This window comes from Gymnogyps californianus, unplaced genomic scaffold (genome assembly GCF_018139145.2).
Source record: "Gymnogyps californianus isolate 813 unplaced genomic scaffold, ASM1813914v2 HiC_scaffold_39, whole genome shotgun sequence".
NCBI classification, from domain to species: domain Eukaryota; kingdom Metazoa; phylum Chordata; class Aves; order Accipitriformes; family Cathartidae; genus Gymnogyps; species Gymnogyps californianus.
Window position 1 is genome coordinate 478,515 of NW_026114279.1, and position 25,223 is coordinate 503,737.

Here is a 25,223-nt window from a genome sequence, read left to right on the forward strand (position 1 = left end):
GTGTGAAGATAATACGATACGATACTATTCTATCACATTACTTTTAATTTATTTGAATTTTTAAAATTTCAGAATAATCTCTTAACCCTTTTAGTCTCCAGAGGAGTAAATCTTGTGTACATGGTACCTTAAGACAAAAACAGTGAGTTATTTACCTATCATTTTTCTTTCCTAAAAGTTCTCTGAACCTTTCTCCTGCATGTAAGAAATTCCTGCAAGATCTCATTCTCATTTTCCTTATCTTTTGATTCCATTTATAAGATGTATTTTCCAGTTTACTTTTATTCTCTTGAAGTCAAGAAAGTAGCTATAGATAACTGTGTGTCTGAAGCATTGGCAGCTTGTGTGTCCCTGAAGTAGCCTTCAGCAAATCCTGAGGAAATTCCTACAGACTCAGGAGTGGAAGTCCATTGATACCATATTTATAGATGGCTTTTTCTCTTTTCACAGGTGAGTTGAGCCAATTATTACTTTCCACGTATTTCTGTGTCTACCCAATTAATGGCACCTAGCTAACAGAAGCTCAATTATTATGAGAATCCAAACCTCCTTCTGACTGTGTATTCTCTAAACTATTCATCCAGAGAAAGATTTTATTATCAGTTTGACATATTTAATCTAATCACATTCTTTTTGCATTTTGTCTCTTTCATTGCATGTTAACTGATAAATCAACAGGGTACTTATCTTCACAGATTTTCTCGTGAAGCATGAGATGGTCTGTAGATAAATCATTCTAACATTTAGACAACTGCAGTGGATTAGAACTTCTGTTTCTGGAAGAGCTCTTTCAGCTGTTGTTCACTTGTTGCTTCTTTCTGTTGCATCAGCTCCCTGGTTCCTTTGGTCACTCCCCAGCCATCTGGCTTTGAGACTGAAGGACAATATGGTCTCCCTGAAGCAGGCCTCCGATTCTCCCAGTATTCTTTTCTTGCCCTAAAGAAAGAAAAGGAAATATTACAAAACTTTCATGAATTACTTTCACATTAATTCAGACCAAATCTTCATTTTGAAGAGGGATGAGAATTTTTGGAGCTCTCCTGCTGCCCCTTCACCCCTTTCACTGCTCCCAGGTCAGATTTAATTCTTCAAAATTATTAACACAGAATGTTTACTGTTATATTTAGACCTCCATATTGGTTAAGCCAGTCTGCTGCATGGACCAATGTAAGCCTTTGCAAGGAGTATGTTGGTGTGCTTTCCAATTCAGATATACATACCTTGCTCCAATCCAGAGTTTGGTATGCATGCTCAGGCTATTGCCCCAGCTACCATGTTTCTCAGAAGCTTCTGGCAAAAATCCTCTTTCAGGAGCCAGCTCCTCAGCTATTGCTCGGATGTGATATGGCTCAAATCCACAACAGCCTCCAATGAAACGAATTCCTAAGTCATAGGCCTTTCTTGCATATTTTTGAACATCCCATCTAGTTACAATTCTTGGCTCCAGACCTGCAAAGACATTCATATCTTAAATTTTCACCATGCTCCATTTCACCACATTTTTTTGTAAGAAATCACGTTGTTGAGACACTTGCACACTGTTTGCAAAACTGGTTGTAGATGTAGATGTTTGAACTGTCTGAGCTAGAATTAATGATGCAAACTTTCAGAAGTCTAGCTTTTAGATTCTGTTATGCTTTGCTGAGCTATGCTTGTTTTAAGCTTCTTTGGCTTTGCAAAACAGCACCTAATATCTTCTGAGACTGATCAAGCCCTAAGTCACATGCTTGCCATTCTGCCAGAGTTCTTAGCTGGAGTATTGGAGTACTTTCAATGTTATGCCCACAATTCCAAAGAGTTCTTAATGAACAATCAATATCTGGGAAATCTGATTACAGTACTCTAATCTGTGAAAGGAGAAGGTATCAGCCTACCTGCAACAGGAATAAGCCTGCTTATTATTCCTCAGGAATGCTTACTACACTTTTTTCCATGATCAGCTAATGGCAGCCAACTGTTTCACTGACAGCTGGGATCTGTAGCTATTTCTTAGCCCATCCCTTACTTAGTTATAACCCCATCCATAAGCAGTTTGCTGCCTCAAACCACTTCCTTGTGGAAAGTTCTGTGTAGATGACTTAGGATGGCTAAGATGCAACCTTTCTTTTGAACCCCTCTCCCTGTTGCAGGTTGTGGTGAGCAGAGTGGAAGGACACCAGGGCTGAGAGGAAAGACATGTGGAAGGAAAGGAATAGAAAGTGAGAACAAGGAAAAGCACACCTTGAAGGGAAGGAGGCACAAGAGTTGCAGAACTGGAAAGAAGAGACCAGGGACTGGAGATGAAACTTGAAGGAATAAAAATACAGGAATAAAGGAATAAAAATCCTCCCACTTCTTTATGCACATCTGCAGGAGATGAACCAGCTTGGTTATGAGGGGAGTGCAGCATGATGTCTGGGCACTGAACACTCTGCTGGGCAAAGAAGCCATGGTGAGGTAGTAAGGCTCCAGCACCACAGCAGAGAGGTAGGATTCTTCTCCCTACGTTCCTGTCCCAGAAATGCCTAATACACAAGAAGGTGATGCAAAGCAGATCTGCTCAAAGTCCAGTGAGTAGTTAGAGACAGGTTCAGAAAATAAAAAACAGAAGGAAAAAAAAAGAAATGTTCTTAAACAGAAAATTATTGGTCTCAGAGAGAAAGACTGGACAAAGGAAAAGTAGATGGTCTAATATCAGAAGGAAAACCAGATTAAGCTATCTTAGAAAGCTGTTTAAATAAAAGTAAGTTTGTGTACAGTCCTGCAGATGTGAGAGAAAGCATCAGAAGCACCAATTCATGATTTCCTTGTCTCTCATATCATTAAAAAGCTAATGCAAAATTGATACAAAATGATCAACAGTAAGAATGCAGCATCTTGCACTCAATTTATACCCGTATAAGCAACTAAACTCCAGGAGAAGAGTATAGGGTGTTTCCCTGTCTTCTCCATCACCCACCCTGTCACAATCAGTCCTTGTGCTTCAGGAGCATAAGGACAGCACCAACCTAACCTCTCTGAAGAAACATGGATAGACTCCGCCATAAGAACTGGCCACACGTGGTGAAACATGGTGATTGAAAACAACCAGTATGCTATGAAAAGAAGTTGCCACGTAGATCATGTTTTGTGGGTTTTCCCCCCCCCCCCCCAAAAATGACTAACATTCTATTTTCCATGCCTGTCAATTTACAGCATTTTTCTTGGCTTTATTCAGAATTAAATATTTCTAGCTTAACAGTTTATGTTAACATTTACAGTAAAAAGAGATTGAAATTTTCATCAGCTTCTGATGAGAAGATTGTAATGTGCTCCTAGATTTAGCCCCTCTATACATCTACTCTTGAGATAATTGGGTATGCTTTGACTGACCAGGACATTTCTGTCTAAAACATTGTCCTTGCTTAACTGGTGACATTTGAGAGCAATTGCAGTAACACAGAAGGGAAAACACAGAAAACTGGAAAAAGTTCTAAAGATAAATAAATACTGCTGGTATCTAGATGCTGGAGTTTGCCAATACAACATAGCCAATGCTTTTCTAGAAACTGAGATCTTGTTGGCCTGTACAGAGGTTATGTACACTTTGAATATCTAAATGCCTCTTTGTGCATATTGCCTTCCACAAAAAACAAAGTTAACTGGGTCAGTTTAACAATGATTTACCAAACTGCTTATCTGTCATCAAGTGATCAGTTGCTCCTTCTGGGTATTGAAAACATTCACAGAACTAGGCTTCTCCAATTGACTCATGAAATTTCTGAAAACTGACATCTCATACAGTTTGCTTATAACATACAAGCCAAGAACCACAACAAACCAAAGAGTGAATCCTTCAATTCACTTGATTACTTACTGCATCTGTTCTATCATTTTTGCTTGCAATCAGAGGAGTTATATGAAGGAATGAATAGGATAAATTAGTTCCTGACACTTTTAAACATCCCAGAATATTTTCAGAACCCAGACATGTTATTATCATCTAATGAATGCCTCAGGCTCATGCTTTATTCTTTTTCCTTCATTTACGTAGAGAGGAATTTTTAAAAAAAAGAGATCTTCCTGAAAATCACATCTATCTCCTTTTTTTTTGCTAAAAATTCAAATTTTAGTTGTTTTAATACCTTATTTTATAGGCTGATCTTGAAAAGAAGAATGTATGATATCTGAAAATGAAGGCATTTTTCTAATCAATTTTAAAATGTTTAGGCTGATTTTGTCCTCTTATCTTAAGAGGATGTGACCTTCTACATCCCAGGTGGAAATAAGCCCTAAATACACAAGCCTTATATACACATAAAGTGGCTGAATCTTTCAGTCTTTGTAGAATTTCTCCTGAGCATACGAGTGATAAATCTATCTCCAAACTGCTAATCCATTTGTAAGCAACATCAAAGAACATATTCCCTCTTCTGGTTTCTCTCTAATCTCACTTATGTTAGACAGTTACACTTGCAAGACTGAACCATTATGAGTGCAAGAATCATGCACCTATACTAATGATCCAGCTCTGCATATGCGTTATATATTAAATCCCTATGCAGGTAAACATTATAGGGCTCATGGGATAGATGTCACAATCGAGAATGCTGGGGAGCTCCAGTCCAAAGGCATTTAAAGTCTGGGGTTTTTTTAGTGTATTTGCTCTTGTTAATTTCTTTGGGCTATTTTACAGCTGTCCTGAACAAGGTTCTATAGCACAAGGAAAAACTACATTTTTTTAATTGAGTTTAGGTTGTGGCACTTTAACTGTTTTCATCATAATTTCACTTTCAGTCACATGCTGTGATACTACTGAAATATTCTCACTATGTGGATGATCTTTAACCCAATCCCTCTATGCAGAATGCCAGACAGGATAATTGAGACTGATCCTATTGTACAGGAGGATGCCTTGCAGTTTCAGCTTTGCTAAAAGCTGGGGAAAAAAAAGGAACAGACAATAAATAAATTTAAAAAAAAATACCCTTGTCTTACCAAAGGGAAATTCTGGAAGATCAATAAATCCCTGCTTCTCACAATCAGGTGTATGGAAAGCAAGTGGTTGGGACATCAGGTGGGCTTTCAGTTTAGCAGCCTGCAAGTCCTCTTTCATCAGTTTCACAGTTTCCAGGGAAGTATCTGGGTCAAAATGGCAGTTGACTCCAACAATAGAAGCACCTAGGAGGAGGAAAATAAATAACTTCGTCACATCTCCCCAGGAAGTGGGAGGTGAAAGTTCTTAGCCACAGCACTCCATAAGCAGAGCAGTCCATCTGTACACCAGCACTATGAACACAAGGTAGTTGGGTTAGAGCTAGCCTCAACTCTCCTGAGGCTGATCATTCCATTTACATTTCAGTTGCACTCTTCTTTACCTTCCTGATGATGAATCACATCTCCCACCCTCATGCAGTTGCTTTTCTCATCAGTGCTCAATCAGTGAAGACTGATTATGTACAGCCACATATGCAAATAGCTAACAGGTTCCTAACACAGGTTCTGCCTTTGGATTTCAACTCTTAACTCCAAAGGAAAAGAGTAGTTCAGAACAGATATAATAAAACCCCTGTACGATCCATCATGCCCCTGATTAATTCCTTCTGCCCTTCCCTTTGTCCCGCAGAAAACACAGCCTTTGATAGGCAAAAAGATTAATTTTTTCATCCTCTTATTCTCTCATCCTGGATTTGAACTGTGCTCCACACATTTCTAAAAACATGAGCAGAGAATCAAAGGCAGCTTTGGATTCCACTTATGTTTCATAATTCTGAGCCCAGAATTTGGGGCTGGGTCTGTAATCAAATTTGAATAGTTTTAGGATTTTGTTCTACTTAGTATCAGCTGCCTGTGGCTATTGCTCCCAATACCATCCTGGTTAATAAGGATTTTATAGCTGCATTTTCATACTTTTTTTACAAGACTGCTCTAGTAAAGTACATATAGAAACTCTTCCACAGGCTCAAAACTTTTATCAGATATAATTGAGAAGCTATCTACTTGAGATACACATCCATTTATCTCAATGATTAAGGACTTGACTTTGTTCCATACTTTTAAAGGGCAGATTAAAACAGATTCTTACCAGCCTTTACCAGTTGGACAGCACATTGTCCAGAGGGCACACCATGCATGTCTCCTTCTGGACCAATGCACATCGTAGCTGCAACTGGCTTCCCAGATTCTTTTAGGACTTCAACAGCCCAGACAGCTTCTTCAACATGTTCAAAATACTGAAAGAAATTAAAACTGGACTACTTTCATTTCTTGGAGATGAAGCATAAACACATTAATCCAGACCCCAAATTCACCAGCAATACGACTTGATTCTTTTCTGATTTACACTAACAGAATTCAATTGAGTTCACTGACCACACAGTTAAAAAAGGATTTTAAAAAGTCAGTAAGTAAAATTAAAGCCAAAATAAAGATACTCATGTTTCAGAATAAGAATGCCCATACAGGGGGTTAATCAGGGATTTATCCCTGAAGAACTATTTTCATCTAGAAAAGTCACCATAGGTTGATTGCTTACAGAGTACAGGAGGAAACAGGAACTAATCAAGATCACATTAATCTATCCTCTTTGTACTGGTACAGAATTTGACTTGACTGAGATAGAAATTTAGGGTTCAAGGTCCTATTCTAGGATGCTTGCAGATACTGCTGTGCATTTACAAAAATATCTGATTCTACTGGAATAAAAGTATAACAGAAAATTTTAAAGGAGGAAGCAATATATACTTGTATTCCCTAAAGTAGACTAGACATCTTAAAGTTAATACACTGTGCCAGTTGAAGGCATATACTCTTTTACAGATTTACCTCTGCAATTAGGAAGTTCACATTCTTCTTCATAAAGACATCTAGTTGCTTTCGAAAGGCTGCTTTAACCTCTGCTTTATCCTTGCAGCTTAAGTATGATGGCGTTTGACTGACTCCTCCAGCCACTAAAGCATTGCCTTCATTAGCCACTTCTCTTGCAATGTCACAAGCAGCTTCATTCACTTTCTGGCACTGTATGAATATAGATTACATCATTTTTACCTGGTCAGAGATATGCATGTAATTTCAGAGCACAAAAAGGACAAAAAAGTCAAAAGCCATAATGACTTCTTCATATTCATTTATAATTTAAATGTATTTTTTTATGATATTGATTAGGAAGATCAGCATCTTTCAAAAAAATAACAAACATTAAGAAACAAATTTCTTGCCACCTATAAGTTATCATATTATCAAATACTAATACAAAAACATATTACCTTTAATACATCTATAGTCTATAAAAAGCAAATATTTGGTGTGAAGCAGAATTTTTTTTGCCTCTTAGAAAATAAGTTAGTTACACTTAAGTGTATGCTTCTATTCTGAGATTTTGTGGGTGGAAAAAAAAGTAGTAATTTCAATTGATTTTTCATTCTATTTTTTAATGTATTTTAGTATTTTGTTAATTTTCAAAATTTAAGATATAATATTGATATAGAGTTATTTAAGGCATTTTTAAAAAGATATCATTAATTATCTGATGTTAAAGTTACCAATTTAAGAATAGTAAAAGGAAACTTATCACTATATATGATTAATTAATCACGTAGACTGAAAGACACATTCCCTGTATACCTAAATCAGGATGACTAGAACAGCTTGTGAAAGAGGTTAAGCTGGGAAAAAAAGATTTTTGGAAAAGAATCATTATTTGGGATAGATAACAAGTACTGATTAGAGCAGGTTTCTTTGTGGCCCATGGGCTACTTAGAATCTACATAGATTTCTCTCAGCTGAAGTTTTCCATGGCTGCCTCAAAAGACCCAGCTGATTTTTAAGGCTATTGCTGACAGAGTGTCTTCCATTTGCACTTGTGCTCAGGTACATGTTTGGGAACACCAGGAGCTGGAGCCATAAACCAGTTAGAGCCTGGAGGAAACTGCTTCTAGAACTGGCAGCAAATCAATCTTGAAAGTTTTGCTGCAATGCATTCCAGTTTCCAGTTGCTGTCCCAGCCCCTCTTATCATTTTTCATGGCAGCAAGAGTTGCAGCGTGGCTTGTTCCAGAGGCACTGTGTTTCTGGGTCTACCACTTCAGACATTTCAGTGTTGCATCTATTGAATGTAAAGGTACAGCATTTCAGATAAATTTGGTCATACGACATTTTAATGTCTTAACCTCTTAATTAAGCCTCAAGTGTTTCCCTAGTGTCCAGATTGTTCTAGTTTCTGACTTGGGATATCTTCACAGAAATAAAGATATTCTTTCCTCTCTGCTCCCTGGAGAATCTTCTCTATTTTCCAGAGGCTGAAATAGACAATAGGACCAAAGGGGAAAGGATCAGAGAAAACACCCAATGACAAATCTTCTAGTCTCAAAGGAAATATCTAGAAATGTTTGTGCCAGAAGTCCCAGTGGAGATGGGACCTGCATCTAGTGAAGGCACCCAACATCCTACAACTCCTCTGTGTAGGGGGTAAGAAAACACCAACATGGTACTTCTGTTACTGTACCAGATTACTCTTACACGTGAGAAGGGGAATACTGACCACAGTGTATACCTTGGATTTTTTAGTTGTTACTTTATTGAAGACATGGTCCTAAAAAACATTCAGTTCTTATTAGCCAGTCATTATTCTCTAGGATTCTTCACCATTTTTGCAGTTGATTTGTTTCTCTGGATGTTAAAGCATTTCTTTTTTTCAATTGATTTTGCTCTCTGTGCATTTAGTCCTCCCTATAAAAACTCATCAAACATCAAAACTCATCCCTATCAAAACTCCAGTAAACTATCTCCTCAGATGGGAAAAATAAGATGTGGGCATCCTTTTTCCTCTCTTCATCCTTGCCCCATTTCGTTATTTTTTCTCCTTTAACCTTGTCTTTTTTACTATTCCAAATTCTGAAATTGCATCATCTCATTCTTTGGTCCTCAAATATAACCAAAACTGTTATGACAAACTGTGAAAATACTTGATAATTCTTTCTACTAAACCTTTTGAAATGAATCCACTTACTTCATATCTCCATCAAAATAGTATTTTACTCATGCTTATTTTCTCAGCTACATAATTGCCCCTGTTCTCTAGTTTGTCCTCACTGGCATAAAAGGTGAATGTCTGCAGAACATTGGATCCAGCTCTGAGGAATTCCCAGTGAAGCTGACAAACTGCAAAGAATTAAAAGAGACAAAGAAGAGATGTTTGGTACAGTTATTACTATTGTTATCCCAAAACTAAATGTTTATTGAATTAATGTTACTGTAAAAGAAGTGATACTGTGTTTACTAGAAGAGCCATTATGAGAGTAGAAGCAGTACCCCAGTCTGCGTAGAATTCCTTTCTTCCCACTCTTAGAACATTAGGTAGAAAACTTTCTCCTCAGTTATTCTCTGCTAATGACTGAAGATTTCTATTTAGTTCATCAGTAGATTCAGTTTTGTATGCTACCTAGCCTATCTTCTACTTTCTGCAGTCCTTCAGACCTCCCAATTTCACTTTATAGAACTGCATAGTGGTTTAGGAAGGGAAAGCAGACATCTGACAAAAGAACGTGAAAGCATAACAAGGAATACCAGACAAAAAGATCAAATGAAAAAGCTATGGTTTCTTAGCTTCTAGACTATGAAGAAGAAAACAGAAGAAAATATCGTGGCAACAAATGAAGGGACAAGATGATATTTATATGGAAGAATACAGTGTTCCATTACCTCCTCTATTTTGTACTTTCTAGTTTTCTCCTCCTACAAAACTCTAGCTGAGTCTAGTCAGCCAAGACCAAAGATCTATTTTGCTAAATACACACTTAATTAAAAGATGATTGGTTGCTCCAGAAAAGTGAATTGCAATACAGACTTAATTCTTCTCATAAGTCAGCACATGATGATTTTATTACAGAGCCAACACTTCTTTTGAAAGAAAGGTTGGCATTACTTTTAATGGACAAGTTTCCTACATTAGGACTTTGGAAGCAGGTAGTTCTGACTTCATCGCTGTAAGCAGTACACTGCAATTGCCACAGTAGGAACAGAACAGGAGCTGTCAATTTATTTTATATGTATACCCACAAAACAATAATTATAATAATTTCTAGAACACTACTGATCATGTAAAACAGAGTTAAAAGGCTCAACAGCTTATAGTAAATACAGGAATAATTTATTCCCTAGATATTGTATAGAGACATGAGAACACTGCAGTTTCTATGGCAGATGTTTGGAAAAGTTTTCCTGAAGTCTTGGTTTATCATACCTCATTGTCTACAGACAATCTATGTCATTAGGGAAACGTGTGAATGTGTCATGAGAGTAAAATTACTGCCTTCAGCTACAACAAACACAGCCTTCTATGCCAGAGAAGCTCAAACAGTAGTTTGAATTGCTAGAGTCAATCTGCATACACGCAAGCACATCTGCTTTCAGTGAAGGAACAGTGTAGTGTCCCTTGCTTTTCTCTACTAGTACAGTATTTCATTTCTAATTACAGCCTTGGGTAACCACACCGTGATTTAACACAGCAGTCAAAGAACTATCCAGGAACATAGATTCTAGCAGAGCTACAGTTCAAAAAGTCCCTGGAATTTGCCTGAACTATCAGGATCAAATTTCAGTTTTACAACCTTTACACAGTCAAAACATTCCTAGTGCAGGGAGTATTCTTTTTCCTACAGCATTAAAATAGGCTACTGACCCCAACTAAAAGGACTGTCTCTGTATGTTTCTAGTGTTCTGTAGTTTGTTTTCTATTCTCCCCCATGAAAAATCATTGATGAACACTAGTTAGGAAATGGGAAAAGGAAAAAAGAATCTACAAATATTTTCACAAATGCTTTATGACATTTCCATAATAAACTAGATTTATTTACCCCCATGGTTAGTGCTCTTTAAATATGGTTCTTGCATTCCTAGAAGAATGCTTGGGATTTGTGTGAATAAGGATGGTGACATAGGTAGGCAAATGAAACATAATCTAACACATATGAATAAGGAACTTAATATCCCAAACTATCAGGTATGTGAACAGCAGACTCTTGAATGGGTCTACATTTGGAGGGAAAGAATAGCATTATAAGTAAAGTATCAGCCTGAATCTCATTCAATCCCAGACAAATCATTTTTACCGCTAGAATACACTGTTAGTATTATCAAGCCCACAGTAGTCTGCATGACACTATCAAAAACCCAAACCACTCTGTAATTTACTTCTTGTGTGACTTCTAGCATGTTACTGAAGCTGTGTTTTCCTCCGCTATTTGAGAAATGGGAATAACAGCCACATATGAGGCTAAACAATTGTTAACAATTTGATGCATTTTAGGAGTCAGACATACAACACTGAGTTTTCATTTCAATCCACCATGAGTTGGACATTTCACAAAAGACACAGACTTAAGCTAACAGGAGATGGGGGCAGTAAGTGCATATGCATATTGCTCAGTACAGAGCAGTAGCTCAGATACCTGATCTGGCTCAGAAGAAATATTTAGATCTCATTTCTAAACTTGTCAGTCTGGCAAAACTTCTCCTCTCTTGTAATGGAGATAATGGCCTTCAACTCACTTTTTTTTTCTTTCTTTTTTTTCCCTCCATCAATGCTTTATTGTAATGAAGCATACATAAATAGATAATAGCACCTGCTTTTGCACTATTTATGCTAAACACTATAATCTTTATGCTGTAAGGCATAGAATGATTGCTCATTTTGTCCCCCTCTGCTGTAGAGAGTCACTCCATTAAATGGGATAGGCAGAAGGGTAACACCCTTGGCACAGCAACTGATGCAGTTTTATTGCAATTCTTAGGTTCTTATGAGGTTTATCATTCCCCACTTCACAGTGGAGCCAGATACATTAAATACATTGTTTATTAAAAGCTGCTGTTTTCCTGAAAGAATTAATAAACAAACTATATTCATTTATAATCATCAAAACACAACAAAACAGATAGTTAACTGCAGAATTCTTTGTCACAAGATGTTGTGAATGATAAACTTTATATCAGCTCAAGGACAGACTGGACAAGTCCATGAGAGAGAAATCACTGAATGTTATTAAATATAAAGGTACCATATCTGGGTCAAAAAGTCCCTGGGTTACAAATTATTGAAGACTGGGAGAGCATTCTGGAGAGGTATCACTATGTTTGCACTACTCATTCTTCCCCAGCCAACTGCTTTTGACCAGTGTTAGAGCAAGAATAAAGGGTAAGATGAGCATTTGGTCTATAGATTCTTAGGCTATTCTTAACAGTGTGTAATTCGACATCGTCAAGCAACCCACTACAAGTTCCTATATATTTATTATTTATCCAACCATGTTTACCTTCACTATAGAATTACCATTTCCCAGTAAAACTGACCTGCTTCTGGGTGTTCTACCGTTGCTTCAGGAGTCCAAGGCCCAGCTTTTACATATCCCCTCTTTTCAAGAGCAAAGACAAATCCTCCATCTCCAATCACAATTTCTCCAGCATCTAAGCGCTCTAGAATACCCTGAAGAAAGCAGGAAGAAAGGTTAATAATTACAGTTCTTCAGTTTTGTGGGCTTCCTTTGTTGCCATTTCCTGTATTTGCAAAGCAGATATAATTATTTGTGGGCTACCAGAAACATCTTTGCCATAATAATATAAAGTAATCCATTTCCTTCTTGAAATTCTCTTTAAAGAATGGTAGGTGATCTGTTTTACAACATAAGGCTTTAATATATGCATATATATTACATAAGACTTTTCATTAGTCGGTTTATTGTGTTCCAGAGATATAGTCCCCAGAACTAGAAGTCAATGGTCCAATTCCATTCCTATGAAAGTAAAACAGTCTCAAATTCTCCTGTAAAATATATGTGAAACTTTTTAAAATGAAACACTAGTATCACTGACCTCTTTATTAGCTCATTTGCTCTTTAGCTACAAATGCCATCTTGACAGAGCCTCAGCATAAGTAGCTTGTGACACAAGATGGCACAACAAGCATCAAAAAAGTAAGCATGAAACATTTTCCTAGCAAATAAGACACATCTCAAAATGCTGGCCTCCATTTTCTGACAGACTTTTCACTGGCCTGGGTTTCCTTACCTAGACTTACAAAATGAAAGAAAATCCTGCTTGTTTTGCACAGCCCAGAAATGTTTTAAGATGCCAAATTACAAACCTTACAGCACCCTGTGATTAACCTTGCTTCTGCCTTGAACTCCATGCTAACACAAGGAAAGTGGTAATTATTTTTTTTTGTAAAATGAAAAACATGAGTACAAAATATATTGATTGTACCTAATATATATTATTCTTTGTATTCCTTTCATTGCTTCATTGGATTGTTCAAATTTTCAAAAAAGTACCTTGCTATTATACTAAATAGTACAAAATTCTGCCAGTAGATTACAACCATAATTCTATTTGACTTTAAAAAGTGGATGAATGCAGACCCATAACATTAACAAAGGTAGTGGGTACAGAAAAAAAAGATTAAAAAATCAAAGGTAAGACTGAAATTGCTGTTCATAGTTATCTTTTCCTGATGGCATACTAGCGTTTCAGTAGATGAAATTTGAGGGAGTAGGAAAAAAAAGCCTTGTGGACACAGAGTTGAGTGTGGTTGAGGAAGGGTTTTTTAACAATTAGCCTCCAACCTTTAGTAGATTATCTTTCTTGATAATTTCTCCTTCATTAATTCAATTATCTCACACCATACATCCAGGAAAGACAAACACTTATGACATCTCAGCACCGCCCTTTAGGCAGGATGAGAGTATGCCTTTCCAACAAGGCACAACTGTGCCAACTATGCCAGTTCCAGTACCAAGCATAGCAGTGTAAAGCTACTTGGAGGCTACAAAGCCTGGCTGAGAGGGTTGGCATTTTTGGCTCAGGCACTGACATGGCAGCAAGGTGATGGGGCTTCTCTGCACAGTGCTGCTGTGCAGATATATGAGCTTGGCCAAGTGTTGGCTTGTAGATGTCTGCATCACATTCCATTGCACATTGTGGACTTGCCAAAATATTGACCTGATTAACTTTACAACTTTAAGAAAGAATGCAAGCTTTTATCTTTATTTCAGCAGGACCAGGGCAAAACTCAATAATACTCAATCTCCAAAACTCAGTAATTTTCAATGAGTCTACAAGTCATGCCTGTCTATTAGGGCAATTCTGTTGTAAGTGTAAATGTCAGGAGGCTTTGTAAAGATTGTGCTTGCAATTAACTAATTTGCAGTTGTAACAGAATACCTCAAATGGGGCCAGAGAAAGGCACCCAAGGGATCACTGGTTGAGTCCCTGCTTCCTCTGCCTGCCAAGGAATCTTTTACAGACAGAGCCTGCTTCAGAAGTTTAATATGCAGAGAACAGGAGTGCAGAGGGAAAAAAAATCTTGAATGTACAAGCAACCTCAGTTGTTGCTTGTTAACTGAAGATTACATTACAATACATACATGTTGACATAATATATAGATATTGTATTTAAATGCACTACAATCAAAAGATTTTTTTTTCTTTTTAAAGTCACTTCTAGGATTTAACAGCAGTTTTCCTTCACAGTTCTAGCTTTTTTAAACTGCACTTTAAAATAATATTCACTTTTGACACACAGAAGCAATATAAGCCATGATTGAATAGATTGTGGTATCTTAATATATAATATATTGTGATATATTAAACCTAGCATCAGGGCATCTAATAGCAGGTGACATAACTATAAAGCACAAAGTACTTAAACTTACTTTGTCAGTTCAGATTGGCTCAAAATGGAAATAACTTTTTTGCAGACTTTATTACAGGTCTGATATCATCTCTTCACACCATTTTAACTTTATCTATACTGGATAAAATACCATTGGTTCAACCAGTATATAGCTAGCATAAGTTCAGCATCAACATTGTTTTGTTCTGCCCTGGAGAACTACAACTGTGTGCTCGTGCCCAATCCAGATCAAAATTGTACTGTCAGGTGATCCAGTAGTACACAGATCTGGTATTAAATAACAAGAAATAGTATCTGTAAAAAGCTAACCAAGGCTTTTTTGAGCCATCTTTTCACTGCTTCACTTTTGCTACCATGAATGAAGTTGCACCACAGTCCATACATCTATCCATGGAAGGAGTGCAAATGACTGTATGAAGATATTCCCCCAACCAACTTTAGGAATGTAACTGAACCATATAAGTGAAAAGTCTGCTTGGTCTACCTATATCCTATCTTTCCATCGGTGGAGAGAAAAAAGCATCTCAAAATAACTATTCAGATCTTAAGTGAGCCCTCAAGAAAGGCTTATCTCTGTCCATTGCCTGTAGGAGAACCTAGGGCAATTGCCTTCTGCTAGGTGTCTGAAGTTAGGTGGCACGAGTATGTGCCAAAAAATAAGAAGCAGAACAAATACCTCCCCACCTCCTTCCTTTACAACTGATCTACCTGAAAGGCCTAGAGTTCATAGACTTCTTCCCATATCCTTCTGTTCTCTTACTCTAGACTTAAATGCTAGATAAAAACATATAAAACCAAATAAAAATGTATAAAAACAAATAAAAACAGTACCAAGTAAGAAGTGTCCTATTAATAATACTGTCCTTCCAAACAGAAGGTGGAATACGTGATTCCACTGACCCTCCCAAGCAGCAGTGCAGGGTAGCAGTACTGGTATATGTCAGAAAGTTTGATTTAGACATTGCTCAAATGTTTATCTTAATGGACAGAATGGCTGATGCCTGAATAACTTTTTATACTGGCTTATTTCTTTAGCTAAATGAGAGTGCAAAGGGCATGCATATATTGGAGACTGTACTCATATTACAAACACTGTTGGTATTCAGTCATATAAATCAAGGGAAGAGCAATTTGGGGCTTTTAAATAGAGTTGGCAGGACACTGGAGACAGAAATCCCATCCAATGAAGGTTTATGCTTACAATATTTACAATTTTAATGTGTTGCAAGCACTGCTTAGTTTGCATATCAAATAATATTAAGCAAAATGGTTTTGAACTTTGGTGGCTCCAATCTATGTGTTGAGAGAAATCAAGATTCTATGAGCTGTTACAGCATTAAGTTCAATCTATCTGTCTATCTCATAATGGTGTCCAAAAGTTTTTAATGGCTTGATGCTGAATAGGTATAGTTATTATTATGTCTTTACTTTAGCTCTTCACAATATGCCCTTACCCGCAGAAATACCGGATACCTTAATTGGAGGTTAACAAGTGCGGTTTGCGGGTTGTGTCAGTTTTGCAGCAGCTCCCCAGGAAAGCCTCCGGGCAGGACCCCGAGAGGGCGGGAGAGGCGGCCGGGCGCAGCGGGGCCCCAGCCCGGCTCAGAGCCGAGCTCTGCCCTGTGCCGCTGGGAAGCCCCTGCCGCTCCCCGCAGCACCGGCGCGGGGCTGCCTCTCCCCTACCGCGTGGTCCCGCTGGGGCAGCGCCCGCACCGCGGCGGGGGCACCTCTCCCAGCGCCCGCCGCTACCCCCACACCGGACAGCGGAGCGGAACGGGCCCGCCGGAAGCAGGGGACCGGGGCTGAGCGGGGAAGAGAGGTGGGGGTGCCCTGTTTCGTGGTCTTCCCGATCGGCAGCATTTTCCTCGCCAAGGGACGCTGGCTGCCCGAGACTACTCAGACGACTCGGCACGAAGCAGAAGATACCTCGAGTGCTCAGCTCGCACTTTTATAACTCGGGGAGGAGGCGGGCCGCGGTGGGCAGCGCTGCGGGCGACACCCCCGGCCGGCTCGGCCCCTGACCCCGCAGGACACCCTGGCACGGCCTGGGGCTGCCCCGCGCCTCCCGCCGCCGCCCCCGCCCCCTGGCTCGGGGACGAACGCTGGAGATGGGGATCGGGAGGGGATGGGTAGCTCCCCCGGGCTGCCCCCTCAGCCAAGGGGCGGGCCGGCGCTCTCCGTGAGGGCTGGGCTCGGCGAGGGCGGGGCAGGGCCGGGCCGGGCGGCGGGGACTGGAGCTCGTCGCTGCCGGGAGAGGTGCAGAGTCAGCGCTCTCCATCCCTGCTGCGGGCGGGCTGTGCGCGGGATGAGCGCGGTGCTGCAGAGAGCTCTGCGGCGGCCGGCCCGACCCCCCGCCGCGGCTGTCCTGCGGCCCATCGGCGGCGGCGCGGGCACCCAGGGGCGGTGAGTGCGGGCCCGCGGGCCGGGCCGGGCCGGGCCGGGCTGGGCGGGGGGGCGGGGGGGAGGCGCTGGCAGAGGAGCCGTTAACGGTCACGGCTCTCAGCGCGTGGCCTCCGCGCGGGCGCTGCCCCAGAAGTGTAAAGCTACCTGGCGTGGGGGGAAGGTGGTAAGGGGAATGCAGCTCCTTCTGCCGACCCGCAGTGCCCCACCAGGTGCTGGTCAGGGTCACCGGGCCGCGAGGGCCTCTCCCTGTGGGCAGGAGGTGCATCCCTCCCCTGTGCCTCGCATTTCTCCGTCAAAGACCAGACTCAGTCCGGGGTGAGTAGCTGACCTGGTATAGAGATCCCTCCTGTTGTGTTCTGGGCCATATCGATGAGCACAAAATGACCTATTTTAACTGGCATGAGCAAACATCTGGGTGAACCATGTCGTTCACAGGAAAGGTACTCCCTGGATTCTTACCAGGCTCCTGGGTTTGGAAGAAAAGGTTTTGAAAAGAGCTGAAAGTCAGGTGAGGAAGTCTCAAATTCAAAGCATAAAAGAAGCATGAGAAAACCCTCCATGCTTGACCTTGATTAACATGTGCCTCATAAAATTCAATAGAGGAGCTGGTGTAAGTGTCTCACATCTGGCTAGAAAACAGGTTATTGTTAACTTGCAAAAATTAATATGTAATCTCAAAAAAGAACACGTGCAAGTGTGTATGGGTCAAATACAGAAAACCCGTGGTGTCCAATGCTCCCATTTATTTTCCTTTTCATTTGTTGCCACATGGTGAATAAGCATGGTGCATATTCCTCCTGTATTTGCGTTTAAAATGTCATATTATTTTATAAGATCTTCATTCATAATACATACAACTAATAGCTTTGATTTCTGAGTGGAGGATGGGTGGAAGACTAGTTACACATTAGATAGCCTTTTGCCAGGAGTTGTAAAAGCAAATGTACAAGGAGGGGGAGATAAAATTAAGTGAGTATTGATTAACTGTCCTGAAGGGAGAGATATTGTGGTTTCACAGTAGTTTGTACTGCTGCTGTACTAAGAGGTCCTACCTTGTCTTACATTAAAAAAAAATGGCTTTTTAAAATTTGGATAAATTTCCTGATCTGGCTTGCTGCTTGGCTGTCTGTGAGAGGGGCAGTAGAGAGGAGGATCAAACAAGACAGAGAGAATGGGGCTGCCTATGGCAGCAGTCCTGGTTTATGCTGGCTTAAAGTGGTTGTGAAACTGCAGCATAGTGTAGTAGCAGGTGTGAGCCATTGACAAAAACCTGTTTCTATAATGTTTTGACTTCAGCAAAGTAGAACATGTCAAAATAGACAGAATGTGAAAATATATATTAAGTTTCATTGTTCATGAACACATAGACTGATGTAGTCTGCTGACATTTGGCTTTAGAAATATATTAAAGAGCTTTACTAAGTAGACATTTTTTAAAGACTTTCTCTTTGTGTTGCGTATACTATAGCACTTTTGAAATGCCAGGTTTTGACACTGTCATTTCAGGGTGTCGTAGTTTAACCCCAGTCAGCAACTAAGCACCACGCAGCCGTTTCCCCCTCCCCCCTCCCAGTGGGGTGAGGAGGAGGAAAGGAAGAAAAAAAAAGTAAAACTCGTGGGTTGGGATAAGAACAGTTTAATAACTAAAGTAAAATATAATACTAACAATAATAATAATGAAATATAATAATAATAGTAATGAAAAGGAATATAACAAAAAAAGGAAGGGGGGGGGAAGAAGAAAACCAGTGATGCACAATGCAATTGCTCACCACTCGCTGACCGATGCCCAGTTAGTTCCCGAGCCGCGATCCGCCCCTCCCGGCCAACTCCCCCCTGTTTATATACTGGGCATGACATTCCATGGTATGGAATACCCCTTTGGCTAGTTCAGGTCAGCTGCCCTGGCTATGCTCCCTCCCAGCTTCTTGCACACCTGCTTGCTGGCAGAGCATGGGAGACTGAAAAGTCCTTGGCTTAAGATAAGCGCTACTTAGCAACAACTAAAACATCATTGTGTTATCAACATCATTCTCACACTAAATCCAAAACACAGCACTGTACCAGATACTAAGAAGAGAGTTAACTCTGTCCCAGCCGAAACCAGGACACAGGGGTACAGTTTCTCATTGAGAAATAGGTTCTACATATAAGGGTATATTGGACAAATAACAAAGATTTAAAGTTGTGAGTGGAAGCAAACTTGCTTTGCTTTTTGTATTACTACTGTTTATGTATATGACTCTTTAAGAACATTTACTTTAAAAGAAGATAAGAGTGACCAGGTTAGGTTTTAAGTCAGGTGTGTCACTTACTTAGACTCCCAAGCAGGGACCAAGTTATATTATGATTTGAGCTGTAAACAAAAGTGCAACTGTCTTTTTGTAACTGTCTGTAATTTTTTTTTCCCAGGAAAGAAACCCCATCTCCTTCCTTGGGGAAAGATAGAGCAGACAGTAATCATTGGAGGTGGTTGCGTTGGTGTGAGTCTAGCCTATCACTTGGCTAAGGCTGGCTTGAAGGATGACATTCTGCTGGAAAAAACTGAGCTCACTGCAGGATCTACTTGGCATGCAGTAAGAAATGTTTTGTTAATCTCTCCGATTAACAGCAGTTTGTATATCTAATGGTGTGTCCTGGTTTTGGCTGGGATAGAGTTAATTTTCTTCCTAGTAGTTGGTATAGTGTTATGTTTTGGATTTAGTAGGAGAATAATGTTGATAACACACTGATGTTTTTAGTTGTTGCTAAGTAGTGTTTATACTAAGTCAAGGATTTTTCAGCTTCTCATGCCCAGCCAGCAAGAAGGCTGGAGGGGCACAAGAAGCTGGGAGGGGACACAGCCAGGACAGCTGACCCAAACTGGCCAAAGGGATATTCCATACCATATGACATCATGCCCAGTATATAAACTGGGGGGAGTTGGCTGGGAGGGGCAGATCACTGCTCGGGAACTAACTGGGCATCGGTCGGCGAGTGGTGAGCAATTGCATTGTGCATCACTTGTTTTGTATATTCTAATTCTTTTAGTATTATTACTGTCATTTTATTATTATTATTATCATTATTATTATTTGGTTCAGCTATCCATATTACACTTTTTTCATTTGTAAAAATTGGGACAAATACTGTATTTTGAAATTACTGTAAGGTAACTGTTAATATTATACATTTTTGGCAGTTAACGGGATTTAGACTTTAAACTTTAGTTTAACTTGAACTTTTTAAACTTAAGGTTTTATTTCTAAAGTAATCTAGTTTATACTGCAGACTTTATCATTGGAAGTGGTTGCACTGGCATGCATAAACCAGAAATGTGAAATTTTGCATTATTGTATGTGTAATTGTTTTTTATATGTGTGTGTCATGGTTTAACCTCAGCCATCAACTAAGCACCATGCAGCTGCTCGCTCACTCATCCCTGCTCCCAGTGGGATGGGGAGGAGAATTGAAAAAAAGAAGTAAAACTCGTGGGTTGAGATAAGAGCAGTTTAATAACTAAAGTAAAATAAAATATAATACTAATTAATAATAATAAAAAATATAATAATAATTGTAATGAAAAGGAATATAACAAAAAAAGAGAGAGAAATAACACCCAAGAAAAGACAAGTGATGCACAATGCAATTGCTCACCACTCGCTGACCAATGCCCAAGCAGCGATCCGCCCCTCCTGGCCAACTCCCCCCTGTTTATATACTGGGCATGACGTTCCATGGTATGGAATACCCCTTTGGCTAGTTCAGGTCAGCTGCCCCGGCTCTGCTCCCTCCCAGCTTCTTGCACACCTGCTTGCTGGCAGAGCATGGGAAACTGAAAAGTCCTTGGCTTAAGATAAGTGCTACTTAGCAACAACTAAAACATCAGAGTGTTATCAACAGCATTCTCACACTAAATCCAAAACACAGCACTGTACCAGCTACTAGGAAGAAAATTAACTCTATCCCAGCTGAAACCAGGACAATGTGCCATCTTGAAAGAGGTGATCAAGAAGCAGCATCAGTGTCCAGTTCTCAGAGAATATTACTGTCCCAGAAATTGATTCTTATTAGAGACAAGAGCTTTCTTTCCTGCCACCACTGACATTACACAAAATCTTGGAGGAGCAAAGCTAACAACTGTACACTGTGGTTTTTTTAAGGCTGAATGTTTGTCTGTACTCTAAGGAAAAGAACTAAGACGACATACATGTAATGATGACTGGTGGGGACACCTCCTATAATAATGCTAATCGCATGGACATACTGCTGCACAGCATGCGTTTATGTAATTACATATTTTCTATGTCAATGTCTGGAGTAGGTAGTGTAACGAAATGAGATAAAGCTTGCCACAATAACAGATGTTTTTTCCATTTGTTTCCAGCTGAAATTGAGAGAATGTCATCCCTGCGTGTAGCAATAAAAAAGAGTAAAAAACCGACAGTTTGCTGTCTCTAGAACTACTCTATTAATACAGTAGAGCATTTACACAATACTTATAACTATAGTATCTGAGTCCCTTTCAGGAACAAATTAAGAAGGATGATTCAGATGGATTATATTTGATTTGTATTCTCATATTTTTCCCAGGGGAGGAAGTCTGAAGTTTGAAATACTTCATCTTAGTGCAGATGTTTTATGTGTTTGGGGCCTTATGAGAGCGCAATAGTAAAAAATGAAATTTAAAAAAATCACTGCCTGAAATGTGTAAGTAGGTTTATACTTCATTTTACTTGCTTTTCAACAAACAAAACAAAAGAAAACACATTGTATGGAGTGTATTGAAAACAAAATTCAGTAATTACATCTCTTTTAGACAGAATCATACCACAGCTGATGCAGTTCAGAGAACAGAGCAACACCATGTATAGTGTCAGATCATGCATCTTGTGTATTGAATCATAACTATGAAATGTTCAAAGGAATGCTTTGACTTAAGCATAGGAGTGAGCCACAGACTGAATTCTATTTACCCAATGCATATACAGAACAATATGTGTGTAAAAAAAAAAAAAAAACAAAAACCCTCATTGAATAAGAAACCAAAATCATGAATGGGGGGTTGCTACTAAATGTTTCCTTTGCTCTTGTCGTTATACTCACTCACTCTAGATTATTGCTCATAACTATGTAAAAGCAACCTCTCCTTCAGTATTTTTGCCCCCGCTTCTTAGTGAATGCAGTGATGGAGCACTGAATGAGGAAGTCTGTTGTAAAGGTAGGGAGGGATCTGGAGCGCAGCAGGGAAGATGCCTACACTGGGCTATTGAGAGGGCTGCTTTGTAGCACCTGCTGCAACAGAATGTGATGCGATTAACACAGCAAGACACCTAGTTATGGGACAGGATAAAAATGGATAACTATTAGGTAAACTACATGGTGTACTGTCTCTTTTCATTGAACTCAGTATGAGAGTGCTGTGTCTGAAGATGAAAAAGTTGATAAGTCTGTTTCAGATAATGAGAAAGATCAAAACTGACTGCGAGTTCTGTTACACTAGGTACTGTGCATTTATCAGTGGTTTCCTCACAGTGATACAGTACTAGATGCAGATGAAAATTACACATATAGTTAGCACGTGAAATGGCACATAGTATGTTGCCTGCAACCACGAAAGTTGAAAGTCTGGTTCAGATGTTGCTGTACTATACCAGATTTTCCCTCTTTCACAGTCCCGTAAGTCCTGCCAGAGCTCAGGATCATGTTTCATATAGATCATATTCCTGCTAGTGTTACTGCCAAAACTTTCTTTCATTTCTCAGGCCTGAGATAAATTTGGTTGACTTTCATTTTATTTAAATGAAAACAATACAGAAAGTATGCACTTTTTTGTATTAATGGTAATGAGAAGATATAAATAAAAGAGCAAGTGCTGCTCATTTTTATACCTATCTAACCATGACAAAGTAATGGTTGTTATATGTGTGTAAATTAGATCAAGATTTAGGCTTTAAGAACTCTTTAAGTTGTACTATTCTGCAGGTCAGAACATTTGCAATCTCACTGAAGCCCTAGGGACTGAACAAGGTATATATAACTCAGCAAATAGATTTTTGTGCAGTTATTTTTTTAAAAGGTGTTTTCTAAGAAAATGTGTAACATATCATTCTGCTATGTGATACTTTTTCTTGCAACATTCCATTGATTTTGCTGCTGATAGTAAATCACAGCACAAGACAAATAAAAACTTGTTATGACTTGGTCAAACTTGCAAGAAGAGAGAATGTAGGTGATAACAGTGTTAATGCCATTTCCCTCCAGAATGCTAATTTAATAATGGAGTTAGTATAAAATCTGAAACAGATTGGAATAGAACAAAACTGATACATGAACATTTCAACATATAAAAATTTCAACTATAAAAATGCTTTAAAATTGCTGTGTCAATTCTCATAGCATAGTGGCCATTCTTAAGAAAATTATTTTCCCAGATCATGTTCACAAAAATCTCTGTCTTACAAAAATAGAGCAAAACCTAGAGCAAATCTTCAAATACAAGAATGGTTCACCCTGAAACTCAGGAAAACAAATAGACATATTGGGAGGCCAGCTAGGCCAGACAGGGAGCTCACAACTGAGTTCCAGAGCAAAAACACAGTATACAGGAGGTAGAAGCAGGAAAAGGCTACAAAGGGGTAATTTAGAAAAATTGCCTGGGCATGTAAAGGGGATGTTAGGAAAGCCAAAGCTCAACTAGAGTTAAGACTTGTAAGGAACATTAAAGGCAACAAGAAGAGCTTCTACTGCTACATTAGTAGTAAAAGGCTGAACAAGGAAAATGCGGGACCATTGCTGAATAAGGTGGGCAATTTAGTCACAGTGTACACTGATAAGGCTGAAGTACTCAATGCCACCTTTGCCTGAGTTTTCACTGACAAGGTTTCTCAGGCCTCTGTACTTAGAAGCAGGGTTCAAGGAGTAGAGGAACTACCAGCAGTGGATGAGGATCAAGCCAGGGATTACTGGGAGAACTTGACTCATGCACATACATTGGACCAGATGGGCTGCATCCAAGAATGCTGCTGATGGCATTGCAAGGCCACTGTTGTATCACCTTTGAAAGACTGTGGAGATCGGGGGAGGTGCCCAACATCTGGAGAAGGGCAAATGTATTCATCTTTTAAAAAAGCCAAAGGGACGAGCAGGGATGCTAAAGGCCAGCTAGCCTTACTTTGGTTCTTGGGAAAATCATGGAGCGAGTCTCAGATCATATTTCTGGGCCCATAAAGGAGAAAAAAAAAGTGATTTGGAACAGTCAGCTTAGATTTGCCAAGTGTAAATCATGTCTGATCAGACCTGATTGCCTTCTATGATAAAATGACTGAATTTGTAGACAAGGGGAGAGCAGTTGATGGACTTTACTTGGACTTTAGCAAGACTTTAGACGCTGTCTCCCATAATATTCATGTATTCAACTTAAGATGTTGTGGTCTGTATGGCTGGACAACTAGATAGTTTGCATGATTGGGCTCAGAGGGTAGTGGTTAATGGGTCATACTCCACCCAAAGGCTGGTAACAAGTGGAGTGTTGCAAGGGTCTGTCCTGGGACCCATCTTGTTTAATATCTTTATCAATGATCTGGAGTAGGTGATGAAGTACATGCTCATCAAGTTTGCGGTTGACACCAAACTGGGGGGACCAGTTAATGCACTCAAGGGCAGGGCTGCCATGCTGAGGCACCTAGACAGGCTGGAGGGATGGAATGACAGGAACTTTATGAAATTTAACAAGGACAAATGCAAAGTCCTATACTTGGCCAAGGAGGTAGTGTAGTCTCTATCCTTAGAGTTTTTTAAGACGAGGCTGGAAAAAACCTTGGGCAACCTGGTCTGATCTCATAGCTGACCCTGCTTTGAGCATGAGGTTGGATAGAGACCTCCTGAGGTCCCATTCAATCTGAATTATTTTGTGATTCTATGATCTTAATTTTTATATAGTCCAGTGAGGTTGTCTCCCAACTACACTCCTGAAATCAGAAACATTCGTTATCTGAAGCCAAAAGGCATCAAATATGTTTAAAATTCTTTTCTTCACTTAAAAATGTCAGAGAGAGAAGTTTTGATTTAATTCTTGCAATTAAATGCTTTTGAATGTATATGGTTTTATAGCTAACTTGCAAGTGATTTGCGGTTCATTTGGTTCAAAATGACTTTACTAACAGTGACCACTAAAATGAAATTTCCCTATGTCTGGAAAA

The 25,223-nt window shown here is 39.5% G+C and overlaps 1 protein-coding gene and 1 pseudogene across 1 annotated transcript; one reads left to right on the forward strand and one right to left on the reverse strand.

The window, feature by feature from the left end:
- Positions 1-761: 761 nt before the first annotated feature.
- Positions 762-16,500, reverse strand: LOC127028691 (betaine--homocysteine S-methyltransferase 1-like). Its single transcript, XM_050914392.1, has 8 exons — positions 16,466-16,500; positions 12,303-12,439; positions 8,998-9,116; positions 6,784-6,975; positions 6,044-6,191; positions 4,957-5,139; positions 1,221-1,449; positions 762-936 (listed from the first exon to the last, which is right to left on the reverse strand). The coding sequence occupies exons 1-8, from the start codon at positions 16,498-16,500 to the stop codon at positions 762-764; spliced, it is 1,218 nt and encodes a 405-aa protein (XP_050770349.1).
- Positions 16,501-16,945: 445 nt separating this feature from the next.
- Positions 16,946-25,223, forward strand: part of LOC127028686 (dimethylglycine dehydrogenase, mitochondrial-like) — a 61,829-nt pseudogene continuing 53,551 nt past the window's right edge.

Coding starts and splice junctions, on each gene's coding strand:
- LOC127028691 (XM_050914392.1), bottom strand. CDS start 16,500: ATGCTGCCGATCGGGAAGACCACGAAACAGGGCAC. Junction 6,976..8,997: donor ATGTAGCTGAGAAAATAAGC/ATGAGTAAAATA, acceptor ATATTCATACAG/TGCCAGAAAGTGAATGAAGC. Junction 1,450..4,956: donor TCTTCCAGAATTTCCCTTTG/GTAAGACAAGGG, acceptor ATGTCTTTGCAG/GTCTGGAGCCAAGAATTGTA.